The sequence below is a fragment of the Lineus longissimus genome, chromosome 7 (assembly GCF_910592395.1).
Source record: "Lineus longissimus chromosome 7, tnLinLong1.2, whole genome shotgun sequence".
Lineage (NCBI taxonomy): Eukaryota > Metazoa > Nemertea > Pilidiophora > Heteronemertea > Lineidae > Lineus > Lineus longissimus.
In genome coordinates this window covers 17,238,797-17,264,255 of record NC_088314.1, presented here as the reverse complement: position 1 = coordinate 17,264,255, position 25,459 = coordinate 17,238,797, and the positions used below count along the sequence as shown (strand labels likewise).

The 25,459-nt window shown below is 42.4% G+C and overlaps 2 protein-coding genes across 2 annotated transcripts; both read right to left on the bottom strand.

Annotated features, from left to right (window-relative positions):
* Positions 1-2,195: 2,195 nt before the first annotated feature.
* Positions 2,196-12,558, bottom strand: LOC135491517 (serine/threonine-protein phosphatase 6 regulatory ankyrin repeat subunit B-like). The gene is made up of 10 exons (XM_064777459.1): positions 12,414-12,558; positions 11,442-11,640; positions 9,892-11,164; positions 9,021-9,203; positions 8,429-8,557; positions 6,633-6,948; positions 4,991-5,958; positions 4,089-4,393; positions 3,399-3,638; positions 2,196-3,038 (listed from the first exon to the last, which is right to left on the bottom strand). The coding sequence occupies exons 2-10, from the start codon at positions 11,631-11,633 to the stop codon at positions 2,826-2,828; spliced, it is 3,819 nt and encodes a 1,272-aa protein (XP_064633529.1). The 5' UTR covers positions 11,634-11,640; positions 12,414-12,558; the 3' UTR covers positions 2,196-2,825.
* A 3,365-nt stretch (positions 12,559-15,923) lies between these two features.
* Positions 15,924-19,401, bottom strand: LOC135491704 (putative deoxyribonuclease TATDN2). Its single transcript, XM_064777727.1, has 5 exons — positions 19,256-19,401; positions 18,746-18,914; positions 17,846-17,975; positions 17,088-17,300; positions 15,924-16,335 (listed from the first exon to the last, which is right to left on the bottom strand). The coding sequence occupies exons 1-5, from the start codon at positions 19,344-19,346 to the stop codon at positions 16,195-16,197; spliced, it is 744 nt and encodes a 247-aa protein (XP_064633797.1). The 5' UTR covers positions 19,347-19,401; the 3' UTR covers positions 15,924-16,194.
* Between the last annotated feature and the right edge of the window lie 6,058 nt (positions 19,402-25,459).

The following is a 25,459-nucleotide window of genomic DNA, read 5'->3' as shown; positions in this document are numbered from 1 at the left end:
TGCGATTATCAGCTTCCATGCTGTTTTGGTCAATGTACTTCCACGTAGTGTAATCGGACTGAAAATGGCCGCGACCACAGATTCGTATTCTGAGGATACAAAAATGTACGTCGTTTAGAACAAAACTGTGTAAATCAATTGTTTCAATGTATCATTATTTGTACCATGAAACAGACTTTCGAGTGACCAGAGGCCCTAAAGGCCTTACAGTCATAAAAATGGCCGAGTCGACGAGGCCATTTGGAAATGGCGCAGTCGAGGCCATCCGAAGGTATTGGCGGCCAATTCAAGCAAGGGCAGAACGAAATCTTCTCCCCACTGGTCGAAACTATTCTAGTTTCATCGCTCCAAGACCGGTGGACTCATTATCCTGCGAAATGGAAACAAAGGCCAAGCCACAACATGACTTAGTTTCGCGGACACATTAGCTATCATAACTAAACATGTGAAATGTCATCGAACAACCATAATCATGCATAATATATCTAGCTTGAGTTAGTTCAGAACTGAATTTTTCGGTGAAATTTGAGCATATACAGGGTAAAGGGACAAATTGGGTGTGGGATTTACCTGGCCAGGAGGATAATGTGCCAATTTAATACCATGCGCCGCCACTCGTAGAATTACTGACTGATGCCGCTCTCCTATAATGATGTTCACCAGTGTTGGAAGGCATTTTGGGCATAGCTTGCGAATTTCAGGCAGGCCTAAGGTTACACCCCGTCCATGTGCATTGTTTAGTGCAGTTCAAAGAGTTTTCATTTATCCTGTTTGGAGAAGTTGCGGTCCTGCTGAAAGCCGTTTTTGAACAAAGACCCAACTTATCTTATGGCCAGAGACCTCTATTAGCCAGCGTGTACATTCTGTGTACATTTTAATGAATATAGGTTGGTGAAAAAAAATACACCAAGGGTGCTTTAATTCCCACCAAATTTTATATGTGTTTTGAAGAGGCTTTTATCGAAATAATAGTAAAAATTCAAAACATTCCAATACCGATTGCCTGAGAAAAATTGATTTGTGTACAGCATTGCCATCAAATCGTAACTCGCGGACTGATATGGGCCTATTAGAATACAAGTTCTAAACTGGCCAGTGAGACAATATTTCCTTAAATTAATTATCAAAAAGTATATCCCTGTTATGGCCTGGCTCTGTAGATTAAGAATCCACCAAAGATTGAAGAATAAATCCACTTTCACCCATCACAGTCATGTATTTACCACAGCTTCACAGTTCAGCAGTACGGACTATGTGACTATGTGTCAAGTCGGCTCTTTAAGTGATTTTTGTATTGCCCTGATTGGGATAGTTTGTCACATATGTATTGAAAGCATTTTGTTCTACATACATGGTATCATAACAATTGTGTTGTATAACTGTGTTGTGTTGAATTTTTAGGTCTTACTCCCCTGTGGTTTGAGCTTTTGATGCGTTTTTCTGCGTTTAATATGGACTATTCAGAAACGGTTATTACCCACGCATAAAAAAATGATTTTTCAAGTTTTCTAAGGAATTTTTCAAATGAATCATCAAAAGTGATTTTATCATTGGAAACACTGCCGATGAATCATTGCAAAATACCATGCATGTCCAGATAACCAACATCTATGCCTCCAATGTCTCACTGTTATAGAGATAGGCCGTGGGCCAAACCCAACAAGTGGCTTCTTTGAAATCGGGAATTTGGGGAGGATAAAAATTTAACATTTGAATTGAATTCAGTTTAAATATTAAGGGGTCAGAATTTAAAAGCTCCTTTCGTGATAAATAAGTAAGGTGCTTACTTCACACACATGAAACAAAAGTTCCCCGCCAAAATATTTGCTCCTAAACCAAATAAATTGATATTAGTAGTCGTGCAGTAATTTAAACTGCTCGGAACTCAAAAGATGGATTATAGTTCATGATTTGCCTTCCAGATGGCAGGTCAGAAGAAAGCAGTTGAGGCCACCAAGCAGCTAACTGATGAACTAATGTTTACTGCTCTTGTCACGGGTATTCTCATGATTAAAGTAATTATATCTGGTTAATGTGCAAATATTTTTGCGGGAACTTTTCGTCTTAGACACAAGAGCACAAGTCATTTAGCCCAAGATATCGTTATGAAAGAGACGTTTTTGGATTTGGCCAATGGCCTATAAAGAATGTAAAGAAAACATATTTTTATGACAAAGTATTTATTAAAAACCCTTCCTTCTAACATTGTATAAATACATACAGTGGAACCTCCCTTAGCGGACACCTCTCTATTAAGGACAACCTCTCTATAAAGGACACTATGTTTGGTCCCAAATTGGTTGTTTGCATTCAATTTGACCTCTCTAATCAGGACACCTCTCTATTAAGGACATCACTTGTCAGTCCCGAGGGTGTCCATAATAGAGAGGTTCTACTGTATATAAAAGTGTACACTACAGTGCCTGCCCAGAGTACATTTTGATGGAATACAAAAGAATATACATGCTGATCGATTTCAAAATCATAGAATTTTTCAGCTGTCAAAGTATTAACCCATATCGGGAGAAAAAAAAATCCTCCCAAAAATCATACATCCCTGATATACAACAGGGCCGAAATTGACACCCATCATTAGTTCGTATGCTTTCAGTTTCAGTGCAGACTAACAAGAAATAGATGACAAAGACGTGACATAAAGTAGTACCTACAATTATAGACTTTGTGTGCATTTATATGTAGGCCTACTGCCAGCTGATTTCTACACTAAAGGGGCTATAATCGTATCATGGCTTTAATAGTACAACTTTACATATATGGATAAAAAATCAAATAAAGAACCTGAGAATTTGAGAATCCCACCACCTTCATGATCCTCCTTCTTCATCTTGGTCTCCTCGCGCAGTGAAACTTTGTGGTGTAAATGCTTCGATTTTCTGCATGCTCAACCTCTGCTGAAGACTGAACCGTTTGCGTTGCAGCGTCGGTCTGCGGTGTTTAAGATCCCAGGCAGCCTCGTACGCCAAAAGGAGACGCCCAATTGTGGGGAACAAGGAAAAGTTGGAGGCAATCTTGCCGTCCTGAAAGAAAACATGGATGATTAAGTAAATGAAATTCAAGTCCTCATAAAACGCCGAATTTCCCTGGATTTCTCAGAAGGGGGACGCATGTCTTCAACCCAAGGCGAACTGTCTCCATGAGGGCCCCCATCAATAGCCCCATCACTATGCAAACGACTGCAGAAGATTGTTTACAATGAATTGGAATAAGACTGATTCCGTGAGAGCCGTTGCCTGTTGAGCTACGATCACCTGCGCGCGAAATTTAAAAACTGCGCGTGAAAGTTACGCGCGGTTGGCCATTTAAGGGTTAAATGCCTACCATCGTCATTAAAATTTGAAATTCGTCATTGAATTCGAAAATTTCCAATTCGGTTTTACCTTGGTCTTAAGCTTAGGATTGACTTCTAAATCCATGAGTTTTTTGGCAACATCCATCGAGCCATTGTCAGCTGCCATGTGCAGTGCCGTGAAGCCGTCGGATGTCTGGGCGTTAATCTTACACCCAGCATTCACAAGGATCGGGATGATCTCAACGTGACCTTTCAATACCGCGCAGTGAAGTGGTGTAAAACCGTCTTGACCATCGTGAGATTCTGTGACGTCAACCGTTGCACCAGCCTGGACAAATAAACCAAATAATGATCTGGGAATATAATTTCAGTAAATTCGTATGCATAATAACTGCACTATGGCATTGTACATAAATGGGACCCGTCACAGCAAAAGCAGGCGCATGTCGCTCTGAGCTTGGCAGGTTGAGACGGACTGTTTGTTCATTTCTCTATTGTCTGCCTATTGTGAAATATGAGCACATCAATTTCTTCCATTATCTCCTGGTGTCATTTAGGCTCATCTTCTGTGCGACATGCGCCTGGTTTTGCTGTGATGGGTCACAAATGTATTACTATTTTCCTGGACCACCAGTAATTACTAACAGAGTAACGCTTAAGAGCAGTGTTCTTCTAATCACCTCGGACTGAAATGACATACTGCGTCTCTTCAAACTCCTTCGAATAAGACTTTCGACCACAATTTCTTCAGGAAGAACCCCCAATTTCTATCACGTACCTCAGTCAACCTCTTAACTATCTTGATGTTCCCAAGGGATGCTGCAAAGTGTAGCGCTGTCCTGCCAACCGTTCCTGGGTCTCCATCAGTAGCCTCCAATGTTTTTGCTGCAGCATTTATACCAACTCCGCGACTGATCAGCTGAAAAGACATATCCAACTCCCGATGCTTTACTGCAGCCATAAGTGGAGTCAGTCCAGTTTTTGTTGCGATGTCGACATTGGGGCATCCGAGCATAAGATCTTTGAAGAAGTGCTGCTTCAGGAACATGGGCAACTGGATGACAATGTGGAGAGCAGTTTCTCCTGTAAGTGTAAATGGACAAAAACATCAATGATAAAAACTTTTATCTTCAAAGTTTAAAGTTTTGGGATTATCTTCTTGATTATCTGTTTCATCTAGTATGGAGGAGGTTATCATCTGACTTCACACTTTAACCTTGGGCTAACCTGAAACCTTTCAAATTCAATAAACATCAAATGAGCTGCTCAATCAGGGCTTCAACCTCAGCACTTCTGACCAGTACCCATTGACAAACCTAAGGTAGAGTCAGGCAGGCCTCAAAACTCGTTCAAAAGGGCACAGCAGTTTTGGCTGAAAATAGAAGACTCTTGACAGTGTCGAGAAAAAGGTCCAACTTCAAATGGAAAATAAAGAAGAACACATGACACCGATAGCGACCACCAGTTAGCCATCACAAATCAAATGATGAACAACAACAACTATATTCCAAAATGGCAAGATGCAAAAATGGTTGCCAAGGAAACAACATCAGAAATCACACTTCTCTTAAACTTTTTACATTCCGGCCAGAGTCAGTCGTATGCTCCTCCCCTCGTACAGGTTACTGAGCTCGGTCGGTCGTTATTGCCGAGTAATCTAGGAGGCCTACATAAACCTACCTGCTGAATTCTGTTTGTTGACATCACAGCCATATCCAAAGCAGATGATCCACATGGATTTGTAACATTCGCTATAACAGGCAACCATAAGAGGAGTAACTCCCGACAGACTCCCAAGGGAACAGCGGGCACTGATGTCAGCTCCAGCAACAATGATGGCGTCCGTCACATCGGTATCATTAGACATGACAGCAGCGTGTAGTGGTGTGGCGTGGTCGTAACCATTTAGCGATCCCAAAGCTGTCACGCTGGCACCAAGTCTGATCAGATACTTGACACAGGGTAGATGGCGGCGGACAGATGCCCAGTGGAGTGCCGTCAAGCCTTTTCCATCCTGATTATTGACGCCAACACCCGATTTTACCAGCATCTTCAACATGTCGAGATGGCCAAGACGTGCTGCCGAGATGAATATAGCTGGTCCAGAAGCCGTCTCAGTGAAAAGATCACTGGGAAAACCCAAGTCCAATCCACTCTGGATGAACAGAGATAGAATAGCTGTGTCAGAACTCTCACCCAGGGCATGGTAAAGGTCAGCCTTCGACTTTGAAACATCCACACCGTGCTGGAGTAACATTCTTATCGTGTTCGAATCTGAATCGAGCAACAAGGGTAGCAAGTTCTGATTGGACCGCAGACCGTGAAAAAGAAGTTTTTTCACCACTTTCCGAGACTTTGAGCGGCTCAGAAAGTTCGGCAATTCCGCATCTGAGAAATATGGTGAGAATATATGACATCCGAAATCCACAAGAGTACCTATAACTAAATCTGGTTCAGGTAGTCCAACAGCTGATGGAAACACTTCTGAATGATTCCTCCATTCAAATGGTTGCAATTTCTTTAATTTATGATTGACCTTCGCGCCTTTCTGGATTAAGAACAGGGCCGCGTTTTCTTGACCTTTGTCGATTGCTTCATGAAGGGGAGTGAGGCCGTTCTCCAGCTCACCATCCAACTTGGCCCCATGTCTGAAAAAAACAATGAACACATCATCATCACAGCTATGTATATTACTTGTGATATTTTGCATATTATAAAGTAACCTTTTTTTGTTTTTGCGATCAAGATCGAGAAGCTTTTTGAATGTGAAACACTGAGCAGTAATTACACTTTTGTCAATCACCCTGTAGAATCCATCCTGACACAACAGGCCATTACACTCGACACATTCTTTACTCCCTCAAGGAAACATGCGTAAGGAGGAGTATTGTGGTAGGCCCTGTTTGCAACAGGATATGGAGTATCGGTTCTCCAACTGACCAAGAATCTGGTATCTCACCTTTGTATATTCTGGGAGGCCTTCCAACTTACTGAGCTGCCTACCCTGTATCATGCCAGTAAATTCAGGCATTACAAGAAAAACAGCCCAATGAAGAACCTTATCATCAGATGTAAACAACGTCGTTCTGTTGAATAACTCATACGACACATTTGTTCCAACATTTGTCTTCTTTCCCAAGACAGGGCGACTCGGCAAGTTGGAAGGCCTTTTTTATTCTCGGCAAGCTGGGGAATTGATTTTTCTTTATTTTGAAGGTTTTGTCAGGAAATTACCGATGACCGGAAACTAAAAAAGTATTTTTTTCTCTGCCATAATTAACCCTACACTATAGCTTTTTTCAGAAAAGCAAGGCTCACTTACTTCAGTAAGACTTTCATCATGTCAATCTTTCCTAGCAACGAAGCTAAATGCAGGGGCATAATTTTGGTATCGCCAGTTGAAATCTCGCCATCTTCTTGTTCGCCATCTTCAACACGAAGAGATGAGGATATCTCATTGGGATCAGCACCCTTCTCGAGTAGTCTTTCGACGAGGCGGGTATCAGCATGTCGTATGGCGAGGGCAAGGGAGGTCTGGCCAGCAGCAGAGCATTTATTGATGTTGCATCCATGGTCAATCAGAAGATGGGCCGCTACAAGGTACTCGGACAGAATAGCAAGCTGAAGTGCAGTATAACCTGAAAGAAAAATAAGCCTGTTGGGATGCCATGTAGAATCATGAGCACCAGAAAACCACCCTACCTTCAGAAAACCCTGTGGAGAACACTGTAAACCTGTGCCAGGGCTTTCCAACTAATATGAGCAGCCTGTTGGGATGCCATGTAGAATCATGAGCACCAGAAACAAACCCTACCTTCAGAAAACCCTGTGGAGAACACTGTAAACCTGTGCCAGGGCTTTCCAACTAATATGAGCAGCCTGTTGGGATGCCATGTAGAATCATGAGCACCAGAAACAAACCCTACCTTCAGAAAACCCTGTGGAGAACACTGTAAACCTGTGCCAGGACTTTCCAACTAATATGAGCAGCCTGTTGGGATGCCATGTAGAATCATGAGCACCAGAAACAAACCCTACCTTCAGAAAACCCTGTGGAGAACACTGTAAACCTGTGCCAGGGCTTTCCAACTTGGCAGCCTGTTGGGATGCCATGTAGAATCATGAGCACCAGAAAACCACCCTACCTTCAGAAAACCCTGTGGAGAGCACTGTAAACCTGTGCCAGGACTTTCCAACTAATATGAGCAGCCTGTTGGGATGCCATGTAGAATCCTGAGTACCAGAAAACCACCCTACCTTCAGAAAACCCTGTGGAGAACACTGTAAACCTGTGCCAGAACTTTCCAACTAATATGAGCAGCCTGTTGGGATGCCATGTAGAATCCTGAGTACCAGAAAACCACCCTACCTTCAGAAAACCCTGTGGAGGACACTGTAAACATGTGCCAGGACTTTCCAACTAATATGAGCAGCCTGTTGGGATGCCATGTAGAATCATGAGCACCAGAAACAAACCCTACCTTCAGAAAACACTGTGGAGAACACTGTAAACCTGTGCCAGGACTTTCCAACTAATATGAGCAGCCTGTTGGGATGCCATGTAGAATCATGAGCACCAGAAACAAACCCTACCTTCAGAAAACCCTGTGGAGAACACTGTAAACCTGTGCCAGGACTTTCCAACTAATATGAGCAGCCTGTTGGGATGCCATGTAGAATCATGAGCACCAGAAAACCACCCTACTTCAGAAAACCCTGTGGAGAGCACTGTAAACCTCTGCCAGGGCTTTCCAACTAATATGAGCAGCCTGTTGGGATGCCATGTAGAATCATGAGCACCAGAAACAAACCCTACCTTCAGAAAACCCTGTGGAGAGCACTGTAAACCTGTGCCAGGACTTTCCAACTAATATGAGCAGCCTGTTGGAATGCCATGTAGAATCATGAGCACCGGAAGAACTTCCGGCTGCCCCAGGGGGCACCAGGCTGACGTCTCTAGCAGTTGGCTTCTGTGACAACATACGAGGTGGCAACTTAGGAATTTGCACAGTTTTCTGCCCAGTTTTCTTTCCTAAAATAGACAGCCCGTCTCCCAAGACAGTCTGGATTCTGCACACCAAATGAGGAAAACCAGGAGCTACGTTTTCCAAAACCTACCAGTCATCAGATTCCTCCTATTCAGATCACAACCTTTCCGTATGAGTTTCTGCATCACTGGTATGTCGTTCTGTTCCGCAGCGACCATCAGAGCAGTCACTTCTCCATCTCCTCCATTAGGGTCTGCACCTTAAGGAAAAAATATTCTGCAAATTATTTATCAGGACAGTCTCCACATCCATTCCAAATGGCACCTTGGGTTCATGTTTCAGGTGCTACCATCAATTTGATTTTTGGGCCTGATCATCTTCATACAATTTGGAGGGAATGTCGAAAAAAGTCTTTACTTTTTGTTAAAACCACTTCAGCACCATAATAATAATGATAACAAAACAATGCAAGAGACCAATTAAGAAGTAAGGAGTTAAACTCATAGCGGTTAACGATCCTGGGTGTCTGGGTTTACTGACAATCAGAGGAGAACACAAAACAATGATTACTAGATTTGGTACCCAATTCCAAATATCGTCACCAAGCATTGAGACTGCAGGCGTGGGCTAAAGACCCACCTTTTCAGATGATGCTTTTGGACCGCATTATAGCAAATATTTTAGATTTATTGTAAATTTCATTCATTCAACTGGGCACCTACCTTGATCAAGGAAGAATCCAATGAGCTTGTCGAATCCCAAAATGACAGCCATCAGCAGTGGGGTAACACCCGTAGATGTATGCAAGTCCAACGGAGCGCCAGCCTTGTGGAGGTAATCCATGAGATGATTATAGCCCTGGGTTGCCACAGTATGCATCAGACTCACACCAGACGTGTGGGAATCTGTCAGGATAGAATAAATCAAAGGTAACTAACCATAAACATACTATCAATCATGAGTCCATTAGGCATATTACTTGAGCTAGCTATAAAGTGAAATAAAAGTTTTTAATAAAATCATGAAAAGTTAAATTTCATTGGCGGCCGCTTAAATTCTTGGTGCCCAGTTGTAATATTTGGTATAAACCATGGCTCTTTACTCCGAAGTCGAACTTACATGTATAGTATACTGTGTAGGCGCTATTTAGCCAGTTTTGGTGTGTCTGTTTCACATTATTGGCCTATTAGGCCTACATATATTATAGGCCTTTCGAACGGGTGCCCTTCAACCCGCGAAATATCGTCTAGTATTTCTCGACAGATTTATACTCATTTATCCTATTGTGTTTGGCGGTTCTCAAATGTGATTGGAAAGTCAAGAACAAAAATAGATATTGTTGCACCAAAGTAGTCAGGTGCTCCTAGTCCCAGGTGGCATGGCGGTTTTGTGATGCCCCTGGCCTCCCAACAGGGTGCTTCTACATTTTCCCCTGCCAGGGCTGGGTTGTTCGAAACAAACTTTAGTGCAAACGTGACGTTAACTTTAACGTTGGCGTTAAATCAAATGGACTTAACTGCAGGAGATAACGCCATGTTAGATTTAACACCACCTTAGTGCCTGCGTTAGTTTTGAGCAGGAGTCTCAACTTACGAGGAAATGACATGGTGGTGTTGACGCTAGCACCTCTTTCCACCAGCAACTCCGTCAGTTCCTTGTTACCTTTGTGGACAGCCAGATGAAGCACGGTGACATCATGACGATGCATGAGCACAAATCGTTGTTCCAGATCTATGCTTGGATTCTCCAGAATCAAGCGAGTCATTTCCATATCCTTTGAATTTGTTATGGAGTCATCCTTGAGAAGCAATATTATTGCCACGAGAGGGGAAAATGAAGTTGCCACGTGACCAAGATTCACATCAACATCCTTCTGCTGTAATAAAAACTTGAAAACCTCCAGATTGCCTTCAATGATACTACCCATTAAAGGGGTGAAGCCTTCAGCACATCTTGCATTAATTTCAGCACCATGTTCCAACAAGATTTCACATAAACACTGCGACTGTTGTCGGACTGCAAAGTGAAGAGGGCTGACGTCTTGACCAGCACATTCACTATCACAGCACGAGTTAGGATCTGCACCATACTTCAGGAGCATTTTGAGACAGGTTACACTCTTAGCACCAATCGCTGCGTGGAGTGGAATGGCTTCGTGCAAATGATCTTTTTCTTCCATATTTCTTAGCCGGACTTGGTATTTCTCGCAAGTAACATTAACGTCTGCACCAGCTTCACACAGAACATGCACAGCTTCTGCTTTACCAGATGCAGCAGCTGCATGTAAAGCACTTATTCCATTTTGGTTTGTGACATTGACATCAAAACCTCGATCTATCAACATTGAAAGTGGTTTATGAGCACCGTTAGCCGCGGCAACAAAAAGCAAAGTTGCACCATCTTTTGATATGGCGTTTTCAAAATTTTTACTATCCTGGAGTAGATACTGAAAGACATCATCATAGTTCAACATGGCCGCCAAATGAAGTGAGGTATACCCGTTAACAGTCGTTGCGCCCACTGATGCTTTGTATTTCGCCAGAATTTTCAAAGTGTCCAAATCATGGCCGAATATCGCATAGTGAAAAGGAGTCATCCCGTTTAATTTCGAATACTTTTTCCTCATTTTGCTATAGAACTGCAAGTAGTGTTCAGTGTAGGCACCACGCATAAGGAGACATTCCAACACATGTTTATGACAGAACAAGGCCGCCACATGCAGGCAGGACAGATTGCTGTAACTTTTGGCATCTTTGCAGTTTGTGTAAGCCGTGTTGTTGGGGTCAGTTCCATTTTCCAAAAGAAATCTCAGAATGTCGAGGTTTCCTGTCATCACAGCCAGATGGAGGTACGTGAGGCCATATTCCTGAAGGTAGAAGAAGACCTAATCAGGATGACGTGACAGTTGATATTACTCCTCACTGGCAGTGGTTCTTCAGTTTCGTTGCATTTAAAAAAGAGTGGGCAACATCAGTCGTGATTTGAAATAAAAATGCCTTATAAAAAATTAGTAGTTGGATTGGAAAGCCCTGCATTCCACACAAATTGTCACACTTTTATAATCTTATTTTTATTTAGGCTATAGACTATAGCTTCTTAATTTTGGACTAGCAATTCAACTTCATGACTGCGCAAACACAAACCTTTTGGCGATAATGGACCATGGATGGTTCCCAACATGCCTTAACTGCATCTTCATCCTGCTTGAATATGGCCCCGGCAAGTTTCCCTTCAATAGTTTTGGCGCTTAACTGAAGCTCCTTCATGAAGTAGTAAGCTTGTTCCAGCATCTTGCACCCTTGAGTCTTGGGCATGAGTTCAACTGAATCAGCCATGCTGGAACTAAAAAAAGCCAATTTAAAACATGGTTTAAAAAAAGAGTACAACTGCAAGCACTCAGCTGCAGGGTAGAGTTCATTCCCTTTCTACTTCTTCTTAGGTATGGACGGAAGCTGTAGTACAGTGTAACGATACCGGTAACACTTAAAGTGTAACGGACATGCACGTTATTTTTTTCACCATGACGTGACAAGTGTCTGCGTTATAACTTATTATCACCACTTTTCTTTTCATGGGAATTAACGTCATGATGTGTAGTAAATGGCGATACAATGCATGAGTTAGTGGCAATACAATATTGCGCAATGTTACTGTAAACCACCAAATTCCAGCACCTCTAGTCTACTTTAATTTTGCTATTCACAAATATTTCTCAAGAAAAATAAAACTTAACGATTTTCATATTTTGGTCAACGACAACATTTCTTTCTGCTCTGCAGTCTTTCGCACTCGTCACAATGACACAATCAATGAATCATGACAGCCGCAGATGCCAGGTACAGAAGTCAGGAAGGCGATCGAGGGCACCTTCCTTTTTTAGCCACACACATGACACAGTACATACAGCAAGGGGCTTGACATCTCGACATCTGTCTCAACAACTGTCAAGTAGTCAGCCGTCAGTGTCACTTTTTCATTTTTGCACTGCGGTGCCGTTTGATGTGCACTGCATGCACTTGCATAATGTTTGGTCTGGTGCCTTGGTCTGGAGTGTCGATGACAGATAGGAGTTTTAAGTCCGTGGAGAAAACGGAGTCAAAACTCAATCAAATCACCTAAAGTCTTTATTTCGTCCACTTTCCCGATTCTTTAGTTTATCATAATGTCTTTTACGCTTTTAAGCGCACATTGAACGTAGGTAAATCGGTGTTTTAGGTCATTTTGTTTGGATAATTCAGCTTTATTTGTTGACATTAGTGATTGATCCTCGCGCAACACCTTCTACCGTGCAGTACAATATTGTTCCAAGCATTCCCAAGAGAGGCGCGTCAGACTGATAAGCGCGAGAGACGATCAAAACTGATTGGTCGAAAGATTCCATCCAGAAGAGCGGGAAAATTCGAAGTCGGTGTCGGCCACGTGCGTGGGTGTGGTACACTCCGGACGCAGTGGACCGGCCTCGTTCCTCCCCCTGTCCAGGTGATGTGGCGTAGGAAGTTCAGTTAGGGGTCCTCAGGGTCCTAAATGGACCGGAAGAGGGAGCAAGACTCACATTAGGCTAATAGGCCAACAGACAATCACATGACAGACAGCCAAAGTGTCACTAATAGTGGCAGCACTATATGATAAAGCCAGGACTGAACTCAACTGTCACTGTCAGCATTGCAGCCAGGGTTGAAATTGTGGTGCCGGGTCGGGTCGGAGGGGATGAATGACCCCCTCTTTTAGTCCCCAAGATCGACCCTCAAACGGCTCAATGCAGAAAGAAAGATCACATTATAAATGTCTCATGAGGGCTAAAGGGCCACTCTTTAGCAAGTAAATACGTTTAGACCATCCTTGCACCCGAGTTTTTGATAGACCCCTGGGCTTATTTCAAGGCTTCGCTGGAAGATGGGGGACTATGGCCCTGAGAGGGTCGCACTTTGCAAAGCAGCGCCTCACGTACAAGGACAGCTACACGTCTCTACAATGTCATTGGAGGAGAGTCGGAGCTCTTCAATAGAATCAGAATCCACAGTAGATGTCTGCTTGATGTTGATATTGGGGCAATCTTATTTTGATTGCCAATGATATGTAAATAGTCATAATGATAAGATACATACATGTATAGCGAAACTCAGATGCCGTTCAATTCAATGCTCAAAGTGTACCTTCACATTATGATTATTACCCCCAGCTATTTTCCAGGTCCAAGCTCAACTCCCTGGGAAGTGCTAGTATCACATGTCCAACTACCCTAGCTATTTTCCAGGTCCAAGCTCAACTCCCTGGGAAGTGCTTGTATCACATGTCCAACTACCCTAGCTATTTTCCAGGTCCCAAGCTCAACTCCCTGGGAAGTGCTAGTATCACATGTCCAACTACCCAAGCTATTTTCCAGGTCCAAGCTCAAGACTCCCTGGAAAGTACTAGTATCACATGTCCAACTACCCTAGCTATTTTCCAGGTCCAAGCTCAACTCCCTGGGAAGTACTAGTATCACATGTCCAACTCCAAGCTGCATACATCAGCACTCAGGACTGGCAGACACATAAGGCCATCTCTGTCAGCCGAGTATCCATGCCCTTTCCACTGGGTGGAGAGAAACAAGAAGGGTTAAGAACCCTGCTCAAAGACACAAAGACAAAACAGCACAGATATTCGAAAGAATATATTTACAAAGTTACAAACTTTTGTTGTTGTCAGAGACAGAATAAATTTGTTACAAAAATATGAAAAACCAGTACATCATTTTGGCAGTGGAAAATTAGAAGTAGAAAACTAAACTAAACTTTCTTTTTGTTTTTGTACATCTTGTCATCATCGTGAACTGGTGAATGGCCTCTTCACCACTCCAACAAATCAAAACATTACACAATCAAGGATGAAAATCAGAAACAAATCTTTCATAACCAGACAACAGAAATATTTTTCTCAAAATTGTACTTTCATCTACTTCCTGCCAAAGTCTTTGAACTCTAATTGGCATGCATGAAATATCAAGTAAGGGTGTTTCATTCTTATCTCACTTCTGTCTGTGTTTACAGAATTACATACCGTCACATGGGGTGAATTGAACAGCGGGGTAACTTTGAACACCTGGTTACAGTTGTTTCTCATCTAATAACAAATCTTTCTTGGGGGAAGGGGGGTAGTGTTCAAAATTACCCCATGGTTCAAAGTCACAGCACTAAAATGGATATTATGTCCAGTTGGTAGACTGACACTACTTTAACTTGCAGCCTATATCACTTTTTACTACTGTGGCCAATATGGCATTGATTCCTTTATAATCCCAGGTATTTTTTAACCAATTTCACGAAACAAGTGCCGCGGTAATAGATGATTCCTTTGCAAGGAAAACATGCCTGTACTTTTGTATGTTTACATTGTTCAAAAATTGCAACCATACACATGTATGCCAGCATTCCAATTTGCATTGCTTTACTCACTGCACAGCTGAGCAACAAAATCATTACTGTGCTTAAGCCTAACACAGATGTTTTATGACGTCATAAAATTGGCTGGCCAAGCCAATTGTGCCTTATAGGTTCATACGCAGCGTAAAAATAACATTTTGTGGCCTTTGAGCATATAAGTGACAAAATGTATAGGTAATGTACATATGGCTTGGAATGGAAATTTAGCTATCACTAAACACTTTGTTTTGTCAAATTTGGTTAGAAATACAGAAATAAATACCATTTTGCTCCTTGTAATATGCAGTGTATGGTAAGATTCTAGCAGTTCAGTTAAACATCATATACTCATGTCATGGTACAATATTTTCTAACTAGTAAATCAAAATTGTCTATCAAATACATGTAACCTAACTTCATCTACAATTTAATCGAACATATGAAAAAAACATGATGAACATATTTCCACAGGCAATAAACATGTATGCATTCAAACAAGCTCACGAGTATACAAAGTGTTACAAAAATATTAAATGCACAAAGTCTGCAGTTACAATATCAAATGCATAAATTCTTAAGAAATGCAGCAGTATTATAAGTACCATCAATTCAAATTCAAAGTTCAACAATTTCCATAAAACTTATTGTAATTCCAGAAATACTCAGGCAATTTTTTTCAGTTTTGGCAAACTTTTCCTTGACAATCCTGAGATAGTAATTTCAATCAGATCTTCTTTTTCGCCAACAACTATTTTTCCGATAATCGGTAAACGCAAAAATAAAAGGCACGCAACATTTCTGTATTTACAGTATTTAGATTATTCACTGGAATTACACAAGGTAACATAATTACAGCAGTCACTAATTTTGTGGTTTTCTACGCAGTTTTCAGAAGGGCAAGTGCTCTTGTTGTCCCAAACAACAGTTCAATTGCCAAGAAATAGGTTTTATATAAAACCATTTGATCTTTTAAAATTTCTACTTGTCCACAGGACAACTATTTATCGAACTGACTTGTCTGTCATTCGCAAGTGGGAAAGTGGGAAATTAAACCCTGTTCTCCAGCTAAATGTTCAAGAGTTCAATGGAAATCATACAGGCCTCATGTCAAAACTTACCCTCACACTGTGGAATCGGTAACCACCTCACCAAGGGTTTCCCATCTCTCCGAGTCGAGGGTAACCACCTCTCCGAGTGAATCAAGCCTCAAATGGGAGGCTTCCACTACACCTTTTATCGGCTGTGTATTGACTTTATATTCCCGCTGTTACTGTCACTAAATTATCTTACAATGTCTAAATCAGATCTTTGTGCGACCATTTACTTGCCACACCTAAAGCACATGTCGGTCAATCAGTACGCTTGTGCTCAGAGAATCTTTCTTTCTTTTTTTCACAAGCCACATTTATTGGTGGTTAAATCTTAGAGAAAGAGTCTGCCCTCTGAACCTCACAGTAAAATTCTAAAAACTGAACAAGTCCTTTACACTTTTTCGTTACACTCCGTACATTGCCAAAGTATTACTTCGAGCTTTCAAAAGCACATCATCCATTGGTATACCACGTAGCCTAGCCACCTCGTGAGCGACACAGATAGCCATCCCGGGAGTCGAGTAGTTCATGTCATCCTTGTCCACCTGAAATCGACAAGAGGGGGTCTAAAAGTCGAGAGACGTCAGAGAATGTGGAAGATTCTACAGCGAATTATGGAGAATGCAGAGTTCAAAACCTACGACATAAACAGATCAGCAATATCGTTTTTTCTTGCTACAGTGGAACCTCCCTTAGCAGACACCTCTCTATTAAGGACACTAGTTTTGGTCCCAAATTGGCTGTTTCCATTCAATTTGACCTCTCTAATCAGGACACGCCTCTATTGAGGACAGCATATGACAGTCCCAGGGGTGTCCTTATTAGGGAGTTTCAACTGTATTTTTGCATTGTCTCTTAGTCCTTTGCAGTTACAGGTGTTGCTAAAACTCTGTGGCATCACACCTATCAGATTCACATTCTCAAACCTTGCTGCAAACACAAACTTATTACTTCAAACCTGAATAGAATCACAACTTGTATATTTCTGTGGATTCATGACATTTTCTTTACAATTATAATATGCATCTTATTGACTTATTTTCGGAAATTACTGAGTGTCATTCAGTTGGTGAAAGGTGGTTGGAAAATCTTACGACTCACTTGGAAAAAGGATTTCAATTTACTCCTTTGGTGTCATTGTCTTGACTTGCCCCACTCCAACCAGTATAAATGGGTACCAGCTGTAACACTGTGCAGCCCATCTCAACTTATACTGCAGTTGATGTCAGACCTTCAAATCAAAACTTCAACTTTTAACTTTTAAAGCAAGTTTCCATCCAAGAAAGTTCATACTTACATATGGCGGCCTGAAGTAAGGTGCATCCGTTTCTAGTAATAATCGTTCTAGCGGCAGCCGCCTCGCCACATCATGGACACATTCTGCCGACCGGAAAGTAACCAGCGGAGTCAGACCGACGTAACATTTACTGAAGTAGGCCAACCACGGCTCCAGTTCGTACCAGTGGCCAGTGAAGCAGTGGCGATGAATCAGATGATCTTGTGGCACATGCTGAAAAATAAGGTGGAGGAGTTAGAAATATAACTCTGAATCTGATGGCTATCTGTTTACAAAATGACGTTTTTTTTATGTCATAACCGTTGGCTGCGCGCGCATACTCAACTCATATCTTAACAGAGGGGATGACGTGACGTAACATGCCACCCACTCTGGCCAAATAAGGCACTTTGGTTAAGTGCAGATATTGAGGTATTACTATTAGCATGAGCTGTTTATGCATAATGATATCTGACTCATGTTGGTCGACTGAGAATCGTTTGAGATACAGACAGCTGAACACATCATCAAAAATTTTCTTCTTCAGAAATTTTCAAGACCCTCCCAGGGAAATTTTTTTAAACCAATATACAATGCATCCAGATGACACAGAAACCCCTCAAAACACATTCAAAATTATAAAATCTATAAAACTATGAAAAAAATATAATTTTTTTAAAAGTGCAAAATTGGCATCGACATGAAAAATGTAATAAAACTGAAGTAGGTCAAACTCCTTCAAATCAAAAGCTGCGGAAAACATCGAGTCACGTACTAACCTCCATCATCAATGATAAGCAGTCCTCCTCAGCTTCCCGACAGTGAATCACCAGAGGCATTTTGTTCTGTACTGCAATCTTCAACTGACGAACAAACACTTCTTTTTGGCACTCCCTGTGCTCATCAAACCTGCAATTAATATAACAAAAAAAATTTATCTTTTACTTCTTCAGCATTGGCTCTACACTTTTAAAAAAAGACGTTTTTCTCCACATAATAATCCTCCTCCAAGGCAGAGGGAGCATTTTTGTGTTCCACTACGGTTAGGCATCAATTGGGTTTACTAGCAAAGCGACCGCATCTTGGGACAGAGGTACAGTCCATTGCTGATTGCAAGCTACATGTACTCATGGTCTTGCTTCCGTGGCAAAGAAACCATCTCCAAGGTGCCGGTTTTTCTTCTTATTCGAAGCAATTAAGGGTAGAGTGTCTTGCTCAAGGACACCGGGACAAAACTAATAACGCCAGTCCTACTAACAGTGGCAATCCTTAGAAGATTTGAACCCACAACCTCCTGATTATGAGCCTGGGGCTCTAAACACTATGCCACTGGTCAATTTACATGTAAGTGTCAATTTACTTAAAAGTTCTTGGTAAAATGACTCTGCTTGAAATGTACCGATTTATATTTTTCCATAAGGATAATCAAACAATTTGCATGCATAGCAAGGAAAGGTGCTCAGCTCTGGAGTCTGACAGTTATTAAGTATTTCCAGAACCACATCATGAAATATTGATTCCAAAACATTGAAACCATGCAATTTTTACAATTAAAGAACTTATACCCTATTATCTGTCCATAATTATGCATAAAAAACAACAACATATGCTAATCTTAGCGTCTTTTTTCTTCTTTCATGTGAATGTGGTTCTGTGATCAGTGTATTTGAGATACTCACCCTCTTGAATAATCCAACCCAATCTCTCCCAGGGAAACGACTTTAGAATGATGGATGATATGCTTGAGGAACTCCTCCTTCTCATCTGTGTAATCAGTGGCCGATTTCGGATGACATCCAAACGAACCATAGACGCCGTCCTCGGGAAGAATCTGCTTCCACATGCCATCTGAAATGATGTTTTTAAAGTTTTTCATACAAATTCAGATACATGGTTCCCTGGTTTGCCCTCAGTTTCAACTAATATCCAGACATCTTTTTTCCTTCCTGCCACTTTAACTCTTTCACTGGCGAAGGTCAATGTAGCAATGACCAAACCAGACGTTAATTGGCAGTGAATATGCTACCTAAAATAAGCGTCAACACTCCAGGATTCTACTCAGGAATGACATGCTATTTAACCTTAAAAACCTTGAAGTTTTAACCTTGCCCAATGCCTGTAGGCAGGTACTAATGGACAATGGTTAAGCTTTATAAATCAAATTTGTTATAAACAGAAACCAGACTTACTATCTCTGAAACTATTCGGGTCACAGAAGTTCGTAACGCAGGCATAGTAGTTATGCATGAATGTGTCGGCATACATCATCTGGAACTTCATCCACGAGCCTCGATAGTTGATTCTCTTATACAGGAAGTCAATATGACAGTGCGAGTCCACGTACGGTACATTGCTGTTATCGAGTTTCTCACGAAATTTGGTCTTCCAACTCCTCGCTGGGGAATCAGTCAAACCAGAGAGGCTGAAAAGACATTTTAAAACAGATTAAAGTATCTTCACATACAGTGGAGCCTCTCTTAAGCGGATACCTATCTTGTAGGAACACGTGTGTGCATTAGTATCCTTCCTTCACCAAAGGCAGAGACTAAAGAATTGATGCACAACGCTGATAAATCGGCATGCTAGCCAACACATTTCAACATTCAGATTCTTTTCTCAAGCAAAGTCTATTCCATCAGGAGCAATGAGACGTGTTCAAGATTCAGAATCAACCATCTGTTATCAAATCAATCAAGCATGTATTCATTTTAAACTCAACCAATGCACTATGAGTCAAATCAAGGAACTAAGGCAGAAAGGTGCAAGGTGCACTTGAGAAAATTACATATAGACTCAAATTCGAGCCCGAGCTGTTAAAAATCTAAGAGCATTTCCAATTTAATTTTCAATCATGATGCAATAAAAGTTTAATCATCAATCTCTATAGTGGGTATCACCAATTTTGGGGCAAAGTGTCCTTATCACCTTTCTGCATAAGACCCTTGAATGGTAAAAGCCAGAACTTACGCCTCCTCTGATAGGTCATTCAATGATCCCCAGGAGAATGTCCGAGAACCCATCTGGCCAGCCTTGTTTGCTGCCGACTTCGGTTCCGGCATGTAGAGGTACGTCTTCGGTCCAAGGGAAGACGACCACGAGTTCCTTTTCGGTTTACCGCTGGCTGCCGAGGGTAACGAACCGGTAGACCGCCGCCAACCGAACTTCTTGGCATCCTTTGCCTTTTCCTTCTGTTGCTCCCCCTTTTTGTGTCTACTCCAAAGATTAGGAAGCGGGGCAGACATTCGCTTTTCTGCAGCGTCCAACATCGGTCCCATACCCGCATTTATCAGACCAGGGTAAAAGACGCTTGTTGCAATGCTGTCCTTGACAGCAGCCGCTCCAGACTCTTGCTGACTGTCATACTGTGAAAGCCACGGATCGAATACAGGCGCAGATGTGGTTTGAGACCACCTTGTTCGAGCATTGTGCATTAAAGCTTCCTTGTTTGAAAAAGAGTCGCCTTGAATCTGTTGAGGTGATCCTTCCTCAAACCAGTCAACTGGGTTCGATTTCTCAACCTTTTTCTCAGGTTTTGCTATTTTCTCCTCCGACACCTCGACTTTAGAAATATCCAATTTTGCTTTTAAGTTCTCTTTAGCTATCATAACCTCTTGCGTCAATTTATTCCCCCCATGCAAACTGAGTTTATCATGTTCACAACGAATGCCATCGACCCTGTCACCAGAGTTTTCTTCTACCCCTGGTTCAGATTTTGGAAACAAGGTCTTCCTGTTCATTGACACGATACTGTGTCCCTGCTCTTCCTTAATTTCCTTCAATCTGCCCAATTCTCCCCTCGAAGGTTTAATATCCTCTGGGATCGCCTCGCCCCTCCGCAGTACTTTCACAGGAGTACTGTCATCTTGCATTTTATTCTTGTTGCGAACTTGACAATGTTTATCAAATGTGAGTGGAGAAATACCTCGCCCTTTTGGTAAAGGGGAATACGAACTATATGGACTATCAGCACCTCTGCTCTCAGATGTTTCAAATGGTGACCCCTGAACCAACGGTGATGCCTCAGTCTTCCTCCATCTGAGAAACGGCTGCGGGTGGTGGTAGCTCGACTTCGTCACGGGCTTTCCATTCCTGGCTTCAGCGTCAGAGCACTCGGGGTCAGACTCAGTGAACAAACCACGATCATCCACGACAAACTTCTGGCCGTCAGTCGATTCAGATTCCATTGATGCATTTAAGTCCGAATTTTCACCTACCAACCCAAAACTTTCATCAGTATCATCACTCTGAGAGCACAAAGCTATCTTCCCGATACTCTCATTACTTTTACTCCCGGATACAGATGAGTATGACTCACTCAGAGCTGCAGGAGATCGAATACGATTCATGCTACCCGCGACGAATTTGCCCTCCGTCTCTTTCTCTGCCGTGGAAACACATTCAAGTGCTTTAGTTCTCTCAACACCATTTTCCTCCAGACTTTCATTTCCTTTGCAATGAGTGTCCTTTTGGATTCGTGTCGCTTCATCAGGCTCTTGTTTAATTCCATCAGAAATCAACGTCTTTGGCAATGAAGACATTGAAATACTGTCACAAGATTTTGACATCACAGGAACAGTGGCCACTGCTTGCAACGTATATGAACCAGATCCTGGTCGATTGGTCAAACATGTTGCAGATGCAGACTGTACCGCAGTCCCTCTTCCTCGACCTCTGTACGCACGCTGCCTGACCTTCAACTGTTCTATCCCTTCCTTATCAGGCATTTTGAAAACACCCATATGTCTTTTCTTTGTTTGAATTTCACTGCTGGAGAACACTTGTTCAGTATCCCTTGATTTTCTATCACCTACGTCCTGGGCTTTGACCAACTCTTCTAAAGTCCTCTGGTGAAAAGATGACGGAACATGGCGAACGTCGACAACACACACATTATCAGTCTCCACTGAACAAGGAGAACCATGAGATGCTGCCATTTGGGTATTCTGATGACTTGGTCCAACAGAACTTGCACATGAAGAAACAGGACTTCTCGACCTATCCAGGAATCCAGGACCAGCCAATCTTGGACTGATAGTTCTTGGGTGCTTATCTAACCCTCTACTATTGTTGTGAGTTCCGAAACCCGGAGGGGGCGGAGGAGGCAATCGACAGCGAGCAAGGGTCTCTGGAGAATACTGGGCTGGAATGTTCACGTCATGACGTGGAGAAAGTTCTGTTGGGCTTCTGTTTGCGTCTAGACACCATCCCTGGGGACGTCCTACATCTTGGGGTTTATTCGGTGATGGAAAAGACCCAAAACTGTAGGGCTGGGCTTCATTGGGCGGTGACTGGAAATAACCACTTTGATGATGTCCTCCGCCCATGTACGGATTCCTTCCCATCATCCCAGGGGGTGGACCACGAAAATTGAAACCTCTACTCCGATTGTCAAACTGTTGCCTAGGTGGATCATTCCTACTGCCAAATGGACTACGGCGGCGATTAACCATCCCTCGGGCCATTTTATTCTGTTTATTTTCCTCCGGGGAAACCTTTCGTTTATCTTTCCTCCCTCTCTCGCTAGGCATTGTCGAGCCAGATACTTGGGAACCCGATTTTGCAGAGAAGAAATCTTCACAAGACGCGGGACTTGGGCCCCTGGACCTGGACGAGTCGTCACTGCTTTTACAGTCAACCACACAAACAGAACCTTCAGATTTGTCTGGATTCTGAGACTTCATGTCGACAATATTTGCATTCTCATCCACCACACTGTTATTTTTCACTGGCGCCTGCATCTTTATATCACTTTCTCTGCTCATTTTCTCACCCAGAAAATGTGTAGTTTGCTGGTTATGATTGGCGTCTTTCACAAATGGACTAACCAGTTGCGTCTCTTCAAAACTTGTGACAACGTCGTAGCTGTATCGGACTTCAGTAAGAGACTCGACCCAGCTTGCCGTTCGATGTAACACACCTGCAAAGATATCAGCAAAAAATCAGCAGGAGCAACACACGTCCATAGTCCAGCGGCTGGGGGCTGAAAAAAGACACCATACCCCGAGTACCGTGGAATAACAAGTTGAATTTGGTACCAAAATGTTCGTATGGATGTCTAGCCCGGGAGCTGAGCGACATTTATTTAACATGTAAGCTACAAATGATTTGAATGTGTTGAGGGATAGACTACCCCACCTGTCCATAGAAACCAATTCTTAAGTTTTTTCAGTGGTGGGTGTAGGAGATAGAGGGGTTAGATTGTTTTTTTTAATTGTTTCATCATTGGACCCCGAATGAGAGCTCTGTGCAGGAGCACAAGTATCAAAGTACACGCAAATCTTGAACAGTCAGATTTAGACCCTATTAATGTATTACATGCAGATAGAAATATAGCCTTGGAGTCAGATTAGCATTATTTCCCACGTTTTGGGAGCTGAAGAATGAAATGTTACCACTTCAGCCAAAACGAAGCACACTGGGTGGGTCATCCTGAGAGTATCAGGTGTTCTTAGCACTAGATCCTACGTCCTGCACACAGAGAGAGAGCAACAAATCATAAAATTTCTGATATTCTCTGGATGGGGTGCATAGTGCACTTTTGTGAAACTGTTGTTCATTGTGATCAAGGTGTTTTAGAATATGTGCATTAGCAGGGCTGAAATTTAACCACTGCCACCACTGCCATGGTAGTCATTGCCCTTCAAATTGGCATTCGGGCCCGCTCAATCTTCTAAATCACATTTTCCAATACCCTAGGCCAAAATGGCACTAACTTAGGTGCCCTAATAAATTTTGAATTCAAGGCCTGCAACAGAGAAAGTGTAATCAACATTGTAATCTCACCTGCTTTATCTCCTACTGAGGGTATTGCTTCCGCACTTGCTGGTGGTAGTGGACTAGATCTGGCCACTGCCACTGGAGCTCCAGCCGAAAGGTCGTCGGATAAAGACGACAACACCTTTTGTCCGAGTACAGGTAGAGGGATGGAATCTTCACTCCACTCTTCCTCGCTTCCTTCTAACACAAATGGTACCTCTGTTCGCCAAGGTGCTGGCCTCGCAACAGAACTATTCGACGACCTGAAATGAACAGTGCAGAGTAATTAAATAACGAAGATTTCAATCTTCAAATTATTAATGATCAGAGTCAGACAAATCTAAGCCAAGTACATGTAAAGCAGTAGACCCTCTCCAAGCACACCCTTATGACTGACAAATGATGACCTTAATTTTGCTCCATAACAGTAACTACGTTTTCTTTTTCACACCATATACAGTAGAACCTCCCTAAGAGGACACCTCTCTATTAGGGACAACCTCTCTATTAAGGACACTAGTTTTGGTCCCAAATTAGTTGTTTCCATTAAATTTGACCTCTGTAATCAGGACACCTCTCTGTTAAGAATAGCACTAGCCAGTCCCAAGGGTGTCCTTGATAGGGACGCTCTACTGTATGTAAATGCAACCTTTCACAATTATCTGTAAATGCAAAAACCAAAAAGGCGTCCGAATATTTCTGCGATTACAGAAAAGTATTATCAAGATCTTTTTTTCTTGGCATTACAATAGTCACCTGGTTTTCTTTCTGTCTTCACCAGGAGTCTTAACACACCCGTGCAGGTTCAGCTTCTCCACGAGGTTGTCCGTCAGGCGCTTGATTTCAGGATTCAGGACTCTTCTACCACGCCCCAACTTTCCCGAATCAAATTTTTTCGAGAACACGTTCTGTGTCAAGGCGTCCCGACGCTCTTCTGCGTGACAACTTGAATTTCTCACAGAGAAATGTTCCTCAACGTGTCTATGACCTTCAGAAGTAGAATTTTCAAACTCTTTTCGCTCCTGAAGTTTGCGAAAACGCGGTGGCAGATTTTTCTCAAATTCACTCAAAGATCTTCCAAATGAAATTGTATGAACAAGTTTTTTCCCTTTGTTCCTATCAACAGAACTACAGCTATTGTCCCACTCAGGAACTTTATCAGTTTTTTTATCAATTTCAATGTTTTTATAACTACCACCTCTACAACTACTCTTCTGACTAGTTCCACTGTCTAGCTTTGCCCCACGTGCCAAAGCGCCCTTACACGTACGGTTTTCACTTTCCCAGCTATTGCCACTTCTATTCCTATTCTGCTCAGCCCTGCCAGGCCCGAAACCGCTCTGTCCACGACTCACCAAGTTAGGCTTCCTGCAAGTATTCCCGCCACTTTTTTCACTCTCCAAGCTATTTGCACTTTTGTTTCTTCCGCCGTTTTGCTCAAAAACAGCACTTCCCACCTGACCCTTAGGCTCAAAGTCTGACCGCCCAAGATTCGCCAAGTCACCTCTACCACAAGAATTCCTACTGCTATTTTCGCTACCCAAGCTTTGTCCACTTTGATTACTTGATCGATTCAACTGCCAAGGGTTACTAACCCTGCTAGAACTAGAGGTGAATACGTCTCTGTGTCTCCGACT